Raw genomic sequence first — 21709 nt, forward strand, 5'->3', positions numbered from 1 at the left:
ACTACCATCCTTATACCCAATAAACCAAAAATCACAGGACTTAATGACTACAGACCTGTTGCTTTAACATCTGTGGTCATGAAGTCATTCGAGAGACTGGTGTTGGCCTACTTGAAGGACATTACTGGACCCTTGCTGGACCCCCTGCAGTTTGCTTACCAAGCAAACAGGTCTGTGGATGATGCAGTCAATATGGGATTGCACTACATCCTTCAACATCTGGACAAACCAGGGACCTATGGAAGGATCTTGTTTGTGGACTTCAGCTCCGCTTTCAACACCATCATTCCAGATATCCTTCAGAATAAACTATCACAGCTCTCTGTACCCACCTCCATCTGTCAGCTTCCTGACAGACAGGCAGCAGCTAGTGAGGCTGGGAAAACTCACATCCGGCACCGGCACCATCAGCACTGGAGCTCCCTAGGCCTGCGTTCTCTCCCCACTGCTCTACTCCCTCTACACAAACAACTGCACCTCTAAAGACCCCTCTGTCAAACTTCTGAAGTTTGCAGATGACACTACAGTCATCGGTTTCATCCGAGATGGCGACAAATCTGCTTACAGACAGGAGGTTGAGCAGCTGTCTCTCTGGTGCAGTCACAACAACCTGGAGCTCAACACTCTCAAAACTGTACAGATGACAGTGGACTTCCAGAGAAACACCCCTGCACTCCCCCCTCTGACCATCATGAACAGCACTGTGGCTGCAGTTGACTCATTCAAGTTCCTAGGAACTAACATCTCCCAGGACCAGAAGTGTGACATTCACATTGACTCCATTGTGAAAAAACCCCAGCAGAGATTGTACTTTCTTCGTCAACTGAAAAAGTTCAATCTACCACAGGCACTGATGACACAGTTATCGGCAGTTATCAGCTATTATAGAGTCAGTTCTGTGCTCTTCTATAACTGTCTGGTTTGGAGCAGCCAGCAAATCAGATATAAGAACGGACTGCAACGGACTGTTAGGACAGCAGAAAAGATCATTGGTGTGCACCTGCCCAACCTTCAGGACTTATACATCTCCAGAGTGAAGAAATGGATAGGAAACATCATCAAAGACCCTTCTCACCCCGGACACAACTTGTTTGCACTTCTCCCCTCAGGCAGACGCTTGTCACACGCCGTGGTATGTGGAGAATGAGAAGTGTGACAAGATAGTCCGATGCGTAAACATTTATTTAAATAATCCACAGAAGGGCAGGAACAGATGGGAACAGCGGGGAAATCCAAAACAACAGCCACCACATAACAAACAAAACAGAATGACAATGTAATCACCAACAACCTTGAATAAACACAACCAAACTTAAATACACTGAGGGAACCAATCAGGGGAAAGCAATGAGACAATGACGTAACAAATGAGAAACGGAAAAGGAAGACCAAATAAGGGCAACACAGGGAAAACACACACTAAACAGCCCAAAGGGTCTGACACTACCCTCCCCTCCTGAGAGGTGCGACCCGCGCCGTAACAAATACAGTGGGAGGGTGGGCTCCCTGGAGGCTTGTGCAGGCCAGACACATGAGGGAGAGGGGTTACGCCTCCAGGGCGGATCCGGGAGCTCAAGGAGCCAGGAGGGCGCTGGAGGAGGCGTCGGCTCTGGAGGGCGCGCTGTAGAGAGCTCCGCCTCTGGAGGGCACGCTGGAGGCTGCTCGGGCTCAGGTGTGCACGCTGGAGGCTGCTCGGGCTCGGGTGTGCGCGCTGGCGGCAGCTCGGGCTCTGGGGTGTGCGCTGGAGCTTGACTTGACTCTTGCAGATCCGCTGCAGCTCGACTTGGTTCAGTAACCGCAGCTGTAGCTTGACTTGACTCAAGAGATGCAGATGTCACTTGTCTTGGCTCAGTAGATGCAGCTGCAGTTTGATTGGAGTCAGAAGACGCAACTGCAACTTGACTTGACTCAGTAGATGCAGCTGAAATTTGACTTGACTCAGGAAACGACACCGTCACTTGACTTGACTCAGTAGATGCAGCTGTAACATGACATCACAGCTCTATTCTTACGGCGCCTTTTCTTGCAAGCCGTGGGCGGCGTCCGAGTGCGGGCCGCGGACGGCGGTTCCGAGCTGTGGAGATGAATGGAGGTTTGAACCAGGGGGGTTTGTTTGTGGCGGGGCAGGCGAGCCGAACCGCTGGTGCGGCATGCGGGGGTTCCCGAGGTGCCGTTGCCTGACACGACGCGGCGTGCTTCAGAGGGGGTTGGACGTTTAGACATGTAGCACTCTTTAACTTCAAAATCAGAACCGTTTAAATAAAGGACCACGTTAATCAGTTCGATCAGGGGATAATCACAAGGGGGAAGATCGCAACGAATTGTGTCTTCGTCCAACCCCGTCTGAAAACAAACGCCTAAAGCCGCGTCGTGCCAGCTTAGCTGGTTGGCGAGCTCTAGGAATTCCCCCAGATACCGCTCCAAGCTCCGGCCGCCTTGCTGCAAACACATTACAGCCTCCTCAGCACTCATGTTGTGGTCGGTGATTCTGTCACACACCGTGGTATTTGGAGAATGAGGAGTGACACGAGATAGTCCGATGCGTAAACATTTATTTAAATAATCCACAGAAGGGCAGGAACAGACGGAAACAGCGGGGAAATCCAAAACAACAGCTGCCACGTAACAAACAAAACAGAATAACAATGTAATCACCGACTACCTTGAATAAACACAACCAAACTTAAATACACTGAGGGAACCAATCAGGGGAAAGCAATGAGACAATGACATAACAAATAAGAAACGGAAAAGGAAGAACAAATAAGGGCAACACAGGGAAAACACACACTAAACAGCCCAAAGGGTCTGACAACGCTACAGATCTCACAGCACTAGAAAATCTAGGCATAAAAACAGCTTTTTCCCAAATGCCATATCCAGCTTAAACAGATAAAACATGAATCATTACCTGGGTTCTACAATTAATTTCTGTATTTCTTTCTCCAATTCTATTATTGTCTCTCTCTGTAGTATTATTATGTAAATACACATGCACATCTCTTATTTATACAGCTGTATATAGAGTAAATAATGCACAAATCTGCACATAAATCTCCTGTTCCAGATTCATACACATTATTATTTATTTAAAGTTATTCTATTTAAATGTTTTCTCTGTTCTCATGTCAGATATGTATGCATGTATTTATGCATGTATGTACCAGGAGCACCTTAAAAAACCACAACAAATTCCTTGTGTGTTTGCGCACACTTCGCGAATAAAGCTAATTCTGATTCTGATTCTGACCCCGATGAGGATGACGAGCACAAGATTTTGGTCAGTGTAAATTAAAAAGTGGCTTGATGAGAACAGTATATGTACAGAGTTTAGTGTACCACCTTCAAACCCATTTCTGAGTTTTTGCAAATGTTTAACGATTGATAACTCTGATGTGTGTGTCAAGTTTCATGAAATTCTAAGCATGTTAAGCTCCTCAAAAATACATGAAAAGAATATTAAAGTTTGAGGCATTGCCCTGGAAAGAGTATTTAAGGTATAAAGAATACCTTTGCAATTTTACATCTGCTGTGTTTTGACATTACTGACATTATTCTAATGAAGTTTGAAGCAAATTGAGTAAAAGGCAGATTAAAGGCTAATTTCATAGCATTTTAAAAATGACTACCTGATGTCAGTTGGTGACACTATAACCTTGGGAGGAGTACTGCAAATTCAACACAAAAATAGCTGACTGTAAGCACAAAAGTTGTTTGGGCAGATGAGATCTACTTGTGTATGAATTCTGGTGACTGTAGGTCAAATGGTGTGTGCTACAGAGGGAGTTGAAAATTGCCTGAGTTTGCAAATTCCTAAGAAAAAAACAATAGGGCTCTTCACCCCCTGTATGGACTTGGGACAAAAAATAGCAAAAAAAAAAAAAAAAAAAAGTGCTGTGAAAATGTGTGTGAAATTATTTTGTTTTGTTCATTGACCAGAAGAGAGACTGTAACAAATGAAAAATACAGACTGTTGGGTTCTGCCCCTTTAAAAATACAATGCTCTAGAGCGTAATGACTCTGAATCATTCAGAAAGAAGAGAGAAGATGCACAGCACGAAATTCATGTAGCTGACAAGACTTTAAACTAATAACAACAACATTGCTTTACATTTTTGATTCCTTCCTGATCCCAGCGAGGTGAGCATATTTTATTGTTGTTCACAAGTCATTTGTGGTTTATGTTAAGGTTAATTGACATTGCTGTGGATAATTAGCGTCTAAACGCCAAATGTGACGCAGTTGTTATTTAAATATGATTATTGGCTTATTTGTTTTTTAGAAGGATTCTGATTTCCTGATAATCCTCATAACGTGATGTAGTAACCTAAGTGAAATAACTTGTGTTAATTTTTATGTCCACTAAACTTCAGTTAAAAATAAAAAAAGTGAGGTTCAGAAAAAAGCAAAAAAAAAAAAAAAAAAAAAAAAAAAAAGCATTTAAAAAATAATAAAGATTCAGTTCTGCATAATAAAAAGAAATAACAAGCAGCCTTTTCCCTACAAGATTCCAGCCATTATGAGTAAATCAGATTTATTTTAATGACACTTGTTACATGAACATACAAAGATCATAACTTGCTCCTTGCCTGATGTAAAGTTACAGAAAACAAACCAATATACATAAAATATCTACAAATATTTAACTCTGATACAAGGCACCCGGTTTTCAGAAATTACTTTTCTGAGAACATTTACAAAAAAATAGACACAATGGTAACACTAAATCCTGCCTTTCTTGTAACCAGGAAGCCCACAGTTCAGAGTTCAGTGAGATGATGTTAGGCTGATAATGAGCTCTTTGAATGACTGAATCAAACAGGAGAAACCTGAGAGAACCAGATACAGTACAGCTGAACATGCTTCAAGAACTGGAAGAGACATGAGCTGATCTTCATCATAGTCTCCGTCACCAAACAGACTTTTTTTTTTTTTTTATATATCACCAACTTCTTGCATTTCACATGCTCCATAAACACAGACTATTAAAATTTACAACACTTATGTTACAAAAAAATTCAAAGAATCAAAATTTACAACAAAAGTACAATTTCAACAATAAAGACTTTCAGGATAATTAGCAAAAATCTGAAGATTATAATAGAAAATGCATATTTTTTTGTACATATGTAAATATTAGTAAATATAAGTACATATTATTTTATGAAATGCGCTTACTTGTAATAATGTGCTTACATTCACATTAGTTCCAGCAAATAGCTTGTGCATCAGTAGCAGTTATGGAGCATAATACATAATATATTACAAAAATATGTATTCAGTATTTTGCTGTTGCTTGAGTGTTTTCCAGTGCAGTTATTACAGGCTGAGTTCCTGAGTTTTCACAGTCTTAAACAAGGACTCAACAGTGATATTTCACAAACAAACAAAAACATAAAGAACTTCATCAAAATGGATTCCTGCTGAAATTACCAGCTAAGACTATGTCTAAATTAATTTGGATACATTTGAAAATGAAAATGTATTACTGCAGACAAGGCCTTAGAGTTACAGGAATGCTAGAGACAGAGTGTAGTGGTGTCAAGATGTTAGTACTAAAACTATAAAGACGTAACATTATTGGTATCAGCAGTAGACATGCATGTGGTTTGGCAGCTGTTCTCTGAAGAGCGTTTGTTTTGCAGCAAATTTGGTCAAAATGTTGATTTTGATGAAGCATTCATGTTCAAAGTCAGTTATAAATGAATGCAAACAGAAATGGACAAAATATCTTTCAGATCTTGCAGTGTACATGCTGCTGCAGATCACTAAGTACCAAAACAGCCAGACACATTTTTTCCCCCGGATCATATTCCACCTGAGCAACACATAACACATGTCAGGACTGTACATCTGTAAATACCTTATCAAAACTTTTCATCTGAAAATAGCACATATGCACATTTAAAATTCTGTCTATTGACATTTTCTTTCTCTCTGTATTTTATTACTATACTGTTATTTATAATTTATTGTCTATTCTCTTTACTATTAGTGTTTTATTACCTTAAATTATACTTATGTCTGCTTAGAAAGATTTGGCTGGGTAGAGAAAGGAAAAAAAATAAAAATAAAAAAAATAAAATAAAAATCAAGCCTACCTACACCATGAACTGCAGGGCTACCCAGATACATCACTTGCGTCAGGAGCTTCGTTCCCTCAAGAAACAGTACAAGAAAGCTACTGATGAGGAGAAGCAACCATTAGCAGAGCTGCAAAACATTTTGCGGAAGAAGCTGATGATCCTATGCAGAGCAGAGTGGCACCGGAGACGGGGGAGAGAGAGAGCCAGGAAGCGAGCGGCCTTTATCTGCAATCTCTTCGGCTTCACAAAACAACTGCTCGGAGACAAGCGTAGCGCTCGGCTTGAGTGCTCGATAGAGGAAGTGAATCGCTTCCTGCAGGACACAGTGAACGATCCCCTTAGAGAACAGGAGCTGGAGCCCAACAAAGCTCTCATCAATAATTTCAAGATGCGGGTCACATCTGGGTCAGAAACATCAGACTGGCATCGCATTGAGAAAGGAATTATAACAGGCTGTACCATCTCGGTTATTCTTTTCGCCCTTGCCATGAACTTGGTGGTCAAGTCAGCCGAAGTGGAGTGCAGAGGGCCCTTAACTAAGTCAGGCGTACGACAGCCCCCTATAAGAGCTTACAGTTGCAATCAAAATTATTCAACCCCCTTGACCTGCAAGACATTTTGATCCAGAGAACAAAAATTTGTGAAAACAATTCAACAAAGGCGTCAGTACACTATTGGAGAAAGTTTGTCATTACACATTTGAATAATTCTGATAACGTAAGTAAGTAATGTAAGAAAAAAAATAAAATAATAAAATTGGCTCCAAACGTTCATCTTCAAAATTATTCAACCCCCAAAAGTAAAATTTGGTGCAGAATCTTTTATTCTTTAAAACCACCAATAATCGCTGCTTGAAAGTGCTTGGAAGCTTCTGTCTCCTCTCTACTGCAATCTTGGCCCATTCCTTGCCTGAAAAAGCTTTCAGATCACTGATAATCTTTGGTTTTCACATTGCCACTGCTTTAATCAAATTCAACCAAATATTTTCAATGAGAATTAAATCTGGAGACTGAACAGGCCACTCAAGAACATTCTATGACTGATCCCTGAACCAAGCATAAGTAGATTTGGATGTATACTTCGGGAAGATTGTCCTGCAGGAAAGTCCATTGATCATCAGCTTCAGTCATTGCACCAAAAGCATCACAATTCTTGCCAAAATGACCTGATACTTCAAAGAATACATGATATCCTTCATACTGTCATGTTTTCCACTTCCTGCTACAGTAAAACAACCCCATAACAGGACTGATCCACCTCCATGTTTGACGATGGAGATGGTGTTCTTCTGCTTATAAGTTTTGTCTTTTTTTGCTCCAGACATACCGCTGATCCACAGGTCAAAATAGTTCTAGTTTGGTCACATCACTCCATGAAACATTCTTTTATTCCATTCCAGAACTCCACAGGTCTATCCAAATGAATTTTAGCATGTTCAGGTCGGCCTTTTTGTTCTTTTTGGTCAAGAGTGGTATTCGGCAAGATGCCTTAACATGAAGGCCATACTTGTCTAGTGTTCTTTTCATACACTGCTTTGAAATGTTTTTCCTCGTTTCATCGGGTCATATTGCAAGTGTTTGGCTGTACATTGCAGGTTTTTCTCAGTTGCTGTGATCAAACATTTTATGATATTGTGCTTTTTTTGTTCAACTCCCTCAAAGGTTTTCTGGTACAACACACTTCAAACTAAGGAATAAGGCTGCCAGATGCGTCTCTAGGAACTTTTAATGTCTTGGAAATCTTAATGTAGCCTTAGACTTTCTAATAAAATAAGACAATTTCTTCTCTATAGTTTTTGTGAGAGCTCTGTTGACTGTGTCATATTAGCGACTCAACTTCAGCACATGCATGGGCTGCAACTGTATGTATGTGTCACACCCCAAGCTAATTCTGTTTTTTAATAAAGTTTATAAGGCTTAATTGTGTTTTAAGACAATTTTGTTCCCTACCATAAAAAATAAGTGACTTAAAATGGCAATGTTGAACAGGGGTTGAATAATTATGACACAGGTGTGATATTAAAAAATAATCCTATAACTCAAAAACATTACATTCTATATTGACATTATAACTTTTAATATGCCATTAAACTGTTGTAGATGCAATTTTTATAAAGTCCTGGATCTTCAGAAAAACTTGTATTTGTAAAGTACTGCAGTCTCTGGGGGGTTGAATAATTTTGATTGCAACTGTATATGGATGACCTTACCATCACAACGACATCCGTCCCAGGGAGCAGGCGGATCTTACAAGGGCTAGAGAGACTCATTGCCTGGGCTAGAATGAGTTTTAAGCCCTCCAAGTCAAGGTCAATGGTGCTGAAGAAGGGGAAAGTGGTTGACAAGTTCCGTTTTTCCCAAATGACCAAATGTCCCCACAAGGATAGTAAAACGGCATTGTGGGGACCGGCATGCGGTCCCCACAATGTAAAAAAATGATTAAAAATAGTAAATGATGTTTATCTGAAGATGTAACAATGCAAACAGGTTTGGGGTTAGGGTTGGGTTAGGGGATAGAAAATATTGTTTGGTATGTGTGTTGTCATTTTCAGCTGATGCTCTTCTCTCATTTCCAATCGTCTCTTCACTGCCTCTATGATACTGCCAATGTATCATAATAATGAATAATATTACGTTGGTGCCTCATTAACAGCATCAGTCTCAGTCTGGGATGTCTGACTGGCGGGAGAAATAGATTCAGTCTGATCAGGGGAGAAGTCTTCAACATCATTCACCTGTAGGAAAATATAGATTCAAAGAAGATAAGGAAGTACACATTTATTTAATAGCACCTTTCAAAATGTATTGCTTTACAGTAAAGTGCTTTACAATAAAAAGTTTAGTACAGCAACAAGATACAAAAAAAAAAAAAAATAAAAAAAAAAAACCTATACGATAAAAATGAGTCTTAAGAAGACACTTAAAAGAGGACACAGTAGTAGCCTGCCTAGGATAGGAAAAGTGTGGTCACCTTTGGTAACAAGTTGAGATTTTGGAACCATTTAAAGGGCCCTAACAGGGGATCTCAAGCAAATATAGTCAGGAACCTGCCCCTTCAATCCTTTAAAGACAAGCAATAAAATCAATTCTAAAACTCACAACCAGTGAAGAGCAGAAAGAATCGGTGCAATATGATCATTTTTCTTAGTACATGTTAAAAGCCTTGCAGCTGTATTCTTTGGAGACTTCTATTGCTAATGCCAGAAGGTCTGGAAGAGATGAAAGCACAAATGACCTTTTCCAAATTTTTAAAATAAAGGAATGACTTTATCCTGGTTAGTTGCCTCAGTTATGCAAAACAAGACTGCACAACTTTAGTCACCTGGACATCAAAAGACAGATTTGAGGTAAAAATTACACTTAAGTTGCGAGCCTCTTTTCAAACATTATTAGATAAGGCACCCAGACTAGAGGAGAGATGATTAATACTAGCACTACAGGGACCACATGAGGTAATTATAAATACTTCTGACTTGGAGTCAATTAACTGCAGAACATTTTTTGACATCCAGATAAAAGAAATTAACAGTAGACTGCACTGGTTGGAGTGTTTTTGAAGCTGCTACCACCGGTCTGGATGAGCTCACTGATTCTGTAACATCATAGATCAGTTTCTGCGAGTATACATGCATTCCTTCCAGGACTTATTTAACTTACAACAATGACAAATTTATGGTTCACAGCAAAACTCAGACAGCCTTGTCAGGCCAAAAGAATATGTCCACAGGAGTGGGGACAGAGTCTTGCAGAATTAGGCCTAAAACAAAATGTGTATGTGTAAGCATACTTGGCAATAAAGCTCTTTCTGAATCTGAAAAATAGGTCAATAAATAAAGCTGTACTTGCTGACTTTTTTTATTTTTACATCTTATTTGTCATTTGTGACCCTGGACCACAAAAACAGTCATAATTGTCTTTTTTTTTTTTTTTTAATTGAAATTTACATATCATCTGAAATCTGTCTAAATAAGCTTTCTATTGATGTATGGTTTGTTAGGATATGACAATATTTGGCCGAGATACAACTTTTTGAAAATCTGGAATCTAAGGGTGAAAAAAAAAAAAAAAAAAAAAAATCATCAAAATATTAAGAAAATCACCTTTAAGTTGTCCAAATGACTTAGCAATGCATATTACTAATCAAAAATTAAGTTTTGATATATTTACGGTAGGAAATGTACAAAATATATTCATAGAACATGATATTTACTTAATATCCTAATAATTTTTGGCATAAAAGAAAAATCTATAATTTTGACCCATACAATGTATTTTTGCCTATTGCTACAAATATACCCGTGCTACTAAAGACTGATTTTGTGATCCAGGGTCATATTTAGTTCATATGGGAGTTCATTTGTGAGAAATGTTTATGTCAGGGTTGTAACAGCCTATAGTAAATAAATGTAATTAGAATAATAACACAATGATAATAATATATAAATTATTTAAATTATATAATCATATCAAAGACATTCATAAGACTATTTGTCATTCTATAACAGCAGTGCTGTTTTTTTGTTGGTGTTTCTATGCAATTATTTCTAATTTCAAACTACACACTGTATTAGGGGCATCACTAGGGCTAATCATCCAGGGCTCGAGCTCCGAAAGATTTTTCTGTAGCCCCGAATGTTTTTGTATCACCCTGTAATTTCTGAGAAATTCACGGAATTTGTCAAAGTTTGAATGAATTAATCAAAAGCCGTTCATTACACTTCAATCAGATTGTGATATGGACTAGTATCTGTAAATATTACGCAGCAAAATACCATTTAAATATGAATCCTGCATGTTCTGCGTGTCTCTTTATAAATGAATGTTGCAGACGCACTTGCGGTTTCCTTTACTGTACACACTGAAGCACGCGTGACGCTCCCGTGATTTCAGCGCCTGCCATAAAAAAAAAAAAAAAAAAAAAAAAAAAATGCATGAACAACCTCTCCAGAACTGCTCTAAGTACCTACATTACTACTACTACTGTTGAAAATTAATAAAGCTTTGTTAAACAATATTTCTTCCATCTTGTAAATTTTAATAGTATCCTTTATTTGCCAAAAATACAAATTAAGTTTCATTAATTAAAAGATAAATTTATATTTTATGCCTTTATTTGATAACCAGAAAAGTTGAAATACACAACACAGAATTTCATAAGGCTGTTGTAGAAATAAATAAAAGTTGTTTTATGCATTCAAATAAGCAGACATGCTAAAACATGGTAACAATAAAACATAAGGTGAGAAAAACATTTCATAGGGCTTAACTTAACTTTTAATAAATTGACGTACAATTTTATGTTTCATAGTTTAAATTAATTATACTTTTTTTTTTTTAATTAAAATACAATTAAATTAAGAATTAAAAATTAAAAATAAAATTACATTTTACCATTAAAAAGGAGTCCAGAAACTAAGGATCCAGGTTCACCCACCTGTGTCTAACAAAATGTTACGTAAGTATGATGTGAGCTCCCATCCACCACCACTAGCCCCTGATGTTTTGGCATTAGCCCCGGATGTTTTCAAATCCTAGAAACGCCGCTGTGCTGTAGTGGACAGCACATTTCAGGGCCCAGTTTATGGCCACAATAGTGGACAGAGTTTTGCTACATTTTGATTGGATCTTGGTGAACTAACATAATAAACTGTCCAACGCCATCAGATAAAGATGCCAGGACAACAGCCAGACATCTCTTAGAGGGCAAGAAGAAGACCTTTGTTACAAAGCCCGGGAAGGACAGCACTTCCTATTGGTCAAAATGCAGTTTGTGCCCTTCACCCACCTTGAGACTGATTCCTAAGGGTTTGGCCTGTGACCGACCACAAAAATTCCTTAGGACCTCCAGATGCAGCAGCAGTGGGTGAAACAAAGAGAGATCTTGGAGATCTATCCAAATCCATTCTTAACTATGCTTTTAAACCGTAAAATTGATGCACACTACAACACACACACATCTTATACTTATTCAGAGAACTAAGTATTCCTTGTGACAGCAACGTGTAGTGCAACATCTTACACAAACTCAGCTGTTAATAGACAAATGAATACATGCATGACAGTTCAAATTTTTTCCCATCATGTTTGGACTTAATGTGTTCGTAACATTGCCAAATGCATCCTGGTTGTGATTTGGAAAGTGAGAAATGCACCGGTGACACTTTTCTAGCTTTGTGTTTGGACTATGCAAATAAATTCCACAGGAGGAAAGAAGGGTGGGCCACCACGTGTCCCCCCCACTCTGGAACCAGCCAATCACGGCACGGAAATGGAGCAGCGACAAATTGCAATCTCCTCCTCATCGGAAAGGGATAAAGGTACCCTTCCAAAAGACACTCCTTGTTCTGAGTCTGCTACCTGTGAAGGAAAAGACACAGACAGAACAAACCTCTGATCTGAGTCTGCCGTCCATCAGGTTGAGACAATAGCAGAAACACCAATGTTGTGAGTCTGAGTTCCATAGAGGAAAGACACAAACAGAGCAACAAAGTTCTGACTCTCCAGCCTGCAAAGGTGAGACAATCAGTACAGATCAACCAGTACTGAGCCTGAGTCTCGTAAGGGAAGAGGCAATAACAGCTACACCGTTCTGAGTCTGTGACCCGCAAGGGTGAAACAACAACAGATACCAAGTTCTGAGCCTCAGCCTGCAAGGAAAGAGATACTCTACATTCAGAGTCCTCGTCCAGCGAGACAACAACAGATGCAGCATCCTGAGTCTCCATTCTAGGGAGACAAAGCGGATTGACCAAGTTCTGAGTCTCTAGCCCAGAGAGGCAGAAGACACACAGACATTTGCAACAAGGTTAAGCTCTGGTGAGCAAACCTTCACTTCAGGTACTTTTGCTTGCATGTTCCAAGCTAAGGACCTTCAGCACCTACTCCAGGGCCACATCTGCGTGTTCCAGATCTTAGGACCCTTTGGTGATCCAGGAGATCAGCATCCTACACTGCTTCATGTTTAAGGCTGTCGAAATGAATTTCTGCTCCTTCCCCCACTGTACTGCCACCAGCGCAACCAGTGGAAGTCTTCGCCGCCACCGGACCGCTCACTCAACCACAGCGAACGTAAATATCACTTCCAAACCTCTCCCAGAGACCTTGGCCTCCCTAGGTTGGTGAAAGCGAAATTCACTACAACTCACATACGCACACAAATGTTGCCATCAAGATTTAAACGTTTTTTTTAAATTATTAATTCATTAATTGCTTTATTTGTGATTGTGATTGATTAACTAACTAATTACAGGTAGACAGATAGACTTTTTTTTTTTTTTTTTTTTTTTAGATAGTATCTTACCTGATCATTGCGCTGGGTCCTGATGTCTGTTTGGACAACAAAACTCAATTAAACACACATTAGCTTGGCTAGGGCAAAATACAAAATATTCTCACATTTTTTTTAAAAATGTCACATTTCCATATTGTTAAATTAGCTGTATTTAACACTCACGTTTCCTTCTTGAATGGCACTTGCAAGAGTAAATTAAACCAGCAGATGCGATCACCAGCAGCAGAACAGTAGAAACAGCAGCATATATTCCTGTTAGATCAGCTGAAGACAGACAGTCATTTTTACTAGTGAGCGACTGATAATCAATCCAATATTTTTATAATACTGATATTTAAACCACTCTATTTTGGTCATCAACTGTATACTATTGAAATAACTGACAAATCTGGTGGGTTTTTGAGGAACAACAGTTAAAACAGCATCACATCACTGTAAACAGCAGAGTTCACTGGAAAAATTACTAATATTATGTGCTTTTTTTATAGTTAACAACATCAGACTTGTTAACAGCACATGCTTGTTATTTGATGTGTACCATATGTGAAGGTGATAGTAATACAGGCTACAATGAAAACATATTTGAAACTCTATTCTAAAACTGGGAAAATACATTATATGACTAAATGATACTCACCAATGACAGAAACACTGAAGCGCCTAATGATGCTGAATCTGCTGCTGGTGATATTTAGTTGATAATCTCCAGAGTCAGTGATTCTGCTGTTTGTGATGGTCAGAGATCCAGATGAATGATCCACCTTCAGTCTGTTTCTGAATCTCTCATCACCATCTTCACATTGAACATCTGTAAAGATCTTGCTCTGATTTCCACTGATTTCAGCTATACGACTGTCATTAAAATACCATGACAATGAATGATGTAGGGTCTTTATTAAAGTGTCCAAAGTGACAGATTCTCCCTCTTTCACTGACTTTCGCTTTATTTCATCTCGTTCTGCAGCAGAAACATCTGAAACACAAACGAAAAGCTGATCAGAGATGCTTTGATGAAAAACTTTTACATAGACAACGTTTACATATACAACTATATTCGGATTTTAACATGATTAAGACAATACTTTGATTAGAAATCTACCATGTAAACAGATTTTTGATTACCTTAATCCAGCTAAAGTCATACTGTAAGTAAACACAAATTGAAATATAGCTGCAAGCAGCAATTGCGGGGCCAAGCACAAAAGAGGCAGAATGAGGAGTTAAGCACGGCAAGGAGCAGCAGACCGACTACAACAGTGAGTAACTTAAGCCATTTTAGGATAATATCAGTTGAAATGGCTGAAAAATCATAAATACAACCAATCGTAATAAAATTTAATGGCTTATCACTTTTGACCAACAGGTGGTGCTGTTTTCAAATTGATGTGACGTGTTCTGTGTGAAATGACAATGACACACACAAAGTTTGCCGTCATTATGTCAAAGCTTTGCAGAGATACAGCCTCAGATGTAGTTTGGCATATTTCCAGCAAATTTGTTGATGCGCTAAACGAAAACGGTTTTGTATATCGACACGAAATTCATAACTTTTTGCCAGCATAGTCTGAAGATGATCTGAGTCAAATTTGGTGAAGATTGGACTAACAGTCTGGGAGGAGTTCGAAAAAGTAGGTTTTATACATTAATCAAAATGGCGGACAGGAAGTTTGGCCAATTTCGGCATAATGGGTATCAATGTTCTCGACTTGACCCAAGGAATCTATTGGCATCAGTTTCATTCCAATAGGCTAATGTAAACAGAAGTTATTAGCATTTTTGTAAATTTCATTATTAATGTTTAGTGAATGGCGTATTACTTCTGACCCATAGGTGGCACTGTTACCAAATTGATGTGGCTTGGTCAGAGTGTGGTGACAATAGCACATATAAAATTTGGTGTCAATATGTCAAAGCTTTGCAGAGATACAGACTCGGATGCAATTTGGCATCTTTCCAGTAAATTCGTTGATACGCTAAACGAAAACGGTTTCGTGTATCGACACAAAATCCATAACTTTTTGCCAGCATGGTCGGAAGATGATCTGAGTCAAATTTGGTGAAAATTGGACTAACGGTCTAGGAGGAGTTCGAAAAAGTAGGTTTTCAACATGAATCAAAATGGCGGACAGGAAGTTCAGCCAAAATTGGCAAAATTGGTATCGGTGTTTTCAGCATGACCGAAGGAATCTATCAAAATCAGTTTCATTTCAATAGGCTAATGTACGCAAAAGTTATTAGCATTTTTTGAAATTTCGTTATAACTTTTGACCACAAGGTGGCGCTGGCCCCAAAATTTTTATGTACATTCAGGGCATGGTGCCGAACATTTTTGTAATTAATGTCGAAACGATACGCTAATCCGTTCTCAAGATACAGCATTTTAAAGCTAAATTCAAAATGGCCGACACCCAAAATGGCTGACATGGGAAAATTGGATATGGTTCGACTCGGTATGACACACCGAATCTAAAGAGACCAGTTTTGTGATTTTTGGACAAATCATTCAGACGTTATAAAGAAAAATAGCCATTTTTCGTATCTCCTGACCACTAGGGGCACTGCACCGAAACACTGCAGGTAGGCTCAGGTCATGCTTGTTATAAGACACACCAAGTTTGGTGTCAATATGACAACTATTACGGAGATATAGCCTCACATTGATTTTTGCTAGCTTTTCGTAGAATTCTTTCGCGTGTTATTCGTGAACGGCTGGACGAATCGACTTGAATTCCATAACTTTTTGCCAGCGTGGTCTGAAGATGATCTGGATCAATTTTTGTGACAATCGGTGCAACGGCCTAGGACGAGTTCGAAAAAGTAGGTTTTACGAACAATTGAGAATAGCGAAAAAACTAAACCTTACGATTTTTGAATTTTGGTGTCCATTCCACTCGGCATAAGCCAAGGAATCAGAGGAAAAAAAAAATTTTGTTGTGTGCCTTACGGTTCAAACGTTATTAGCATAAATCTTTTGAAAGTTTGGACAAGTGGTGGCGCTAGAGAGTTTGAGTTAGAGACTCCAAACTTGCTATGGTTAATGTTGGGACTGTCCTCTATCAGTGTGCAAAATTATACAACTTTCCAGCAAGCGGTTCTATGGGCTGCCATAGACTTGCGGCGGAAGAGGAAGAAGAAGAAGAAGAAGCGGAATAATAATAACGCCAACGGATACAATAGGTGCCACCGCACCTCTGGTGCTTGGCCCCTAATTAAGACATGTGGAATATTCCTATTTTAGTTGCATTATCAAAGTGCAGTATAGACATGTGCAGACCTTAATCACACTATTACTGTCATGTAGGACTTTTCGCCGCATTTTGCAGCAGCACACAGACACGGCAGTGGCCAAAGGTTTGACGACATACAAAAGAGCATGACTTCAACAACGCTGTTGTCTGTTTGCACGTAAAGCATGACAAATAATTAACCGCACTTGAAGTTATCGTAAAATTAACAATTAAACACCCAAAACTGGCAGCATTCCGAAGACCAACTGTATGCTGATACGTGAAATTCTGGAGGGGACATTGGATGGCATCACATGGTGACATAAAAATGTGTGTCACTAACTGATCTATGTACTGTACTATAACATGTAAAAGGGGAACATGAAAGAAATATTCTAAAAGCAACTCGTGTAAACATGAGTTTTAAATGTGCAAAACTTGCTTCAAAACCTAATAACTCACTATGGACTTCAACACCAAATGTAATTTTACTGGTGTCGCTGCTGATCTGATAAAGTTGATAAAGTCCAGAGTCTGTGATTGTGATGTTTGTGATGGTCAGAGATCCAGTTCTATTATCCAGCTTCAGTCTGTTTCTGAAATTCTCAGTACCTCCATTACACTGAACGTCTGTACAGATATTACTAAGATCTCCAGTGATTCTAGCAATGCGAATGTCATTCATAATCCATTCAATATCTTTCCGCTGGTTTATTTTAATATCAGAGTGTAGAGTGACTGAATCTTCCTCCATCACAAATGCTGATAATCCATCTCCACCAACACCCAGAAAACCTGGAGAAGAAACAAACAGTTAATTACATTCAAACAAAATTACACAACATACATGTAATGGATGATCTTGTGCATCATACAACCCAATACATGAGTGTCAGGGCTGTCACAAGACCAAGAATAAACCAGACAGAAGTGACAGGACCCGGTCACTTTTCTCTATAACATATTTGTGGATTCATACACTCAAGGATTTTCATTGACTCTATGAATTTTACCCATTAGGAATATTACCCACAAAATTACATCACTTAAAATGACCAAAACACAAAACAGGGAACACTTGACGGAAGGATGGACAAACAAATGAATGAATGAATACATATATACCGTGCCTTGTGAAAGTATTCATAACCCTTTTTTTTTCATTTTGTTGCAGCCTTATGTTTAACTGCTTTAAATTACTTTCTTTTCACATCAATCTACACTCCATACACCATATAATGCCCAAAAAAAAAAAAAAAAAAAAAAAATCCAAGCATCATGTTTGAGGGAAACTAGGCACAGCTTATCACCTGCAGAGTTCACTGCAAAAAAAAAAAAAAAAAAAAAAAAAAATCTTTTCTTACTTAGTATTTGTGTCTTGTTTTTAGTCAAAATATCTAAAATCTTAAATTAAGGTGTATTTACTAGATCAGCAAAAGGACAAAAGCAAACTGCACAATGTAGTTTTTCCCCCTGGAAACAAGTAAAATTATCTGCCAGTGGGGTAAGTAAAATATTATAAATATCTTATGTTGTTTTGCTTATCTAGTAAATGTATCTTAACTTTTTTGCAGTGTATCACCCCAAAAGTAAAGTGTGCTGGTAGCAGCCTCATGCTGTGGGGCAGTTTTTCAGTGGCAGGGACTGAAGGACTTGTCAGAGTAGAAGGAAAGTTCAACACAGCAAAATATTGAAATAGCCTTAATGAAAACCCAGTCCCGAGCATTCAGAACCTCAGACTGGGCAGAAGGTTCACCTTCCAACAAGACAATGAGCCTAAGCACACTGCAAGAGTAGCTTATAGACAACTCTGTGAATGTAGTTGAGTGGTCCAGCCACAGCCTGGGCTTTAACCCAATCAAACATTTCTAGAGAAATATGAAAATGTGCATCTGCCCCATCCAACCTGACAGAGCATGTGGGGTGAAAAGGTGAGGAAAAGAATGGCAGATAATTGCCAAATGTTGATGTACAAAGATGGTCAAATCATACCCAAAAGACTTGAGGCTGTAAAAGTGCTTCAGCTAAGTACTGAGTTAAGAGTATACTTATACATTAACACTTATACTCAATTTATTTATTTATTTATTTTAATAGGTTTACAAAGTTGTAACAATTCTGTTTTTACTTTGTCATTATGGTATATGGAGTGGAGACTGATGTGGGAAAAAAGGAGATTCAAAGCAGTTTAACATAAGGCAGCAACATAACAAAATGTGAAAAAATTAAGGGGTGTGGATACTTTCGCAAGGCACCTGTATAAATTTAGTGAGAATCAGGAACTGCATTCTTGGTGGCCGAGAGAGCTCAACGTGCTGCAACTTCATAAAACACATGCAAAAAACAAACAAACAAACAAACAAAAAAAAAAAAACATTTTCATCAGTTTGACAGCACATGTGCTGCAAATACTTGGAACACAACCAAATACAGAAACATGCTGCAAATACACACAGACCACAATGGCACCCTTACGAAAATTAACCATGGTGTTACTACAAATAATCCCAAATGATCAGGATGTTACAATAAACAAAAAATAAACAAAAATCTCACCTTTCAGAGTAGACATTGATAAGCACGTCCCAGCCATGTTCGTCAATAATTGCGGTTTCCTTAAACATTCTGTATTTGTTTGTGTTCTGAGTATTTGCAGCACATTTCTGTATATGGTTGTGGTTTGCAGCACATGTGTTGTCAAACTAATTAAGATGTTTTCTTAATTTGCAGGCATTTTTATTATTTTTTTTATCCCCTATTTGCATGTGTTTTTTTTTTTTTGTTTTTTTGTTTTTTCCCGGCCACCATAATTCTCTGATTAAAATAAAGACAGATGCTTATTATAATTTATTGCCCAGAAGAGTGTCCTCCCTGAATCAGGAGTTGATGGGCCACCACTCCTTTACATTATAACCTTGAAATGGATAAAGAACTAAAGTCTGAAATCTCATATGTAATCTCTTAAAACAACAATCAACAACAATCAATCTCAAAAAAATAAATAAATAAATAAAATAACAACTCAACTTTAAAATCATACTGAACTTAATTTATAATTACATTGGCAAATTCCAATTTATCAGTTTGTGAAAAAATGATCTATAGATTTTAGGTGAATTAACGATAAAAAAAAAAAAAAAACTACCTAATGTCACTGAAAAAAACAAAACAAAACAAACAAAAAAAAAAAAAAAACATCACTAAACACATTAACATCAAACTAAACTTGCTTTTAAGCATAATGACTCACCAGATACAGCAACAATGAAAATCTCTGTACTGATTTTGCCTCTTCTGCTGTTGATCTTTAGATGATAAAGTCCAGAGTCTGTGGTTGTGATGTTTGTGATGGTCAGAGATCCAGTCTGATGATCCAGCTTCAGTCTGTCTCTGAATCTCTCATCAGCATCTTTACACTGAACATCTGTACAGATATAATGAAGATCTCCAGTGATTTTAGCTATTTGAAAGCCATTAAAATACCACTCAATCCTTTCTCGTTGTTTTGTTTTAATGCCAGTCTGTAGAGTGACTGAATCTCCTTCCATCACAAACACTGACCCTCCACCTGTATCAACGCCGAAAAAACCTGCCTGAAGAAGAAGAAAAAAAAAAAAAAGAACATACATTAAGTTGGCTTGAAAAGACTGGTCTGACTCAGGTTTAATTTTTTTTTTTTTCTAACTGATTTGGCTTACAGTTTTCGTAAACCAGACTTTCAAAACCAGCAAAAATCTCATAAGCTGTTTCCGAAATCGCTCACTCGTTCACTCATTCACTAATCCCTATAAAGTGAATGGCCACTGAGTGGACTATATCAGAAGGAGTGAACAAAATGAAGTGCACGGATTCAGACGGTGACGTATACAGTTCGCATGAGACTTATTAGAGCTGTTGCAAAAAGACATCTTTGTCACATATGTACTTTTATATTACATGTACCTTATTTTAGAAAATAATATTAATAGCCATAACACTTTTACTTTATATTGTAATTATACAAACCTCCGCGTCAGCTATGGTTTCATAAATGGTAATTTGTTTTGAAATTCTTATAATCATAATCATTAAATACTGTTAAAATACTGTGAACAAAAATAAATATACATTAACACGTTAAAATTTTTATGTATTTATTGTTTGTAGTATCTTAAATAGTAGTGAACGAAGCTGGGTCCGAAACTGCTCCCTATCCACTATATAGCGCACTATATCGGGTGTCAGCCATTTTGTATTGATGTCCGAATTGTGAGTGAATGACTTCATTCCCTACATTTGTTCACTACTTTTTACCCACAATGCATTCTGATTTGAACTGTACAACTGATGTACACACGCTGAAGCACTATATCCCTCAATCCAATGCAGAGAACCGACAAGCTGGAAGAGAGAGCGAGATCGAACAGGTTTGAATGAAAGATGCCGTTTACATAGTAACAGTTACCAATACTGAACCTTACATAAGAAAAAGAAGGGGGATCAATCACCATCAAACAACATATTATATTTCCCTTTTAAGAAGAGCATACAACTTCAACATTGAACATCACAACAGTCTAGACCTTATGCAGTAGTGCAATCAGTTTGTTCGTACTTGGTGGCAAAAGCCTTTTAAATGTCCAACCACCGTTAAAGTCCTGAGTTACCACAAAAGTCCTTGGTTCACATCACTGTAGAAGTTAGGCTGATAAAAGGCTAAAGTCCGAGATCATCTGCAGCTTTAAAGTAGTTCAAAGGAAATTCCAAAGTCCAAGTGAATGGTAAATCAGCAACAGTAACCAGTTGAGATGCCCTTAAAATTAAGTGGATACAGAAACCCTCTAAACAAAACAAACCAAACAATACAACATGAGGCTCAGTAAACAAAATACACTGTCCACTAGAAACCTCTGATAAATCTACAGAAACAGTAAAGCAACTCACGTTGAGATGTAGAATCCAAAAGTTCCTCAACAAGGGTTTGAAAAAGCATGAAGAGAGCAAACACTCCCAGCAAGTATCCTCATTCACACTTCCCACTCTTCCCACTTCTCTGATCTAGAGAAACTTTCTTTGATAATGACTCCTTTGCACCCTCTCATGATCGGGAGTAAAATTACAACTTAA

General features: G+C 38.1%; 1 protein-coding gene across 2 annotated transcripts; it reads right to left on the reverse strand.

Annotated features, from left to right (window-relative positions):
• Positions 1 to 6033: 6033 nt before the first annotated feature.
• LOC127159116 (uncharacterized) lies at positions 6034 to 20164 on the reverse strand. 2 transcript variants are annotated; one of them, XM_051102024.1, is made up of 7 exons: positions 19854 to 20164; positions 17066 to 17398; positions 14014 to 14349; positions 13539 to 13640; positions 13386 to 13411; positions 10920 to 10978; positions 8770 to 8820 (listed from the first exon to the last, which is right to left on the reverse strand). In XM_051102024.1, exons 1-7 carry the CDS (start codon positions 20149 to 20151, stop codon positions 8817 to 8819), a joined length of 1158 nt encoding a protein of 385 aa, XP_050957981.1. In that variant the 5' UTR covers positions 20152 to 20164; the 3' UTR covers positions 8770 to 8816. The 2 variants fall into 2 exon arrangements, with proteins under 2 accessions (XP_050957980.1, XP_050957981.1); XM_051102023.1 differs by lacking the exon at positions 10920 to 10978 and having other exon boundaries at positions 6034 to 8820.
• Between the last annotated feature and the right edge of the window lie 1545 nt (positions 20165 to 21709).

The sequence above is a fragment of the Labeo rohita genome, unplaced genomic scaffold, assembly GCF_022985175.1.
Source record: "Labeo rohita strain BAU-BD-2019 unplaced genomic scaffold, IGBB_LRoh.1.0 scaffold_192, whole genome shotgun sequence".
NCBI lineage: Eukaryota > Metazoa > Chordata > Actinopteri > Cypriniformes > Cyprinidae > Labeo > Labeo rohita.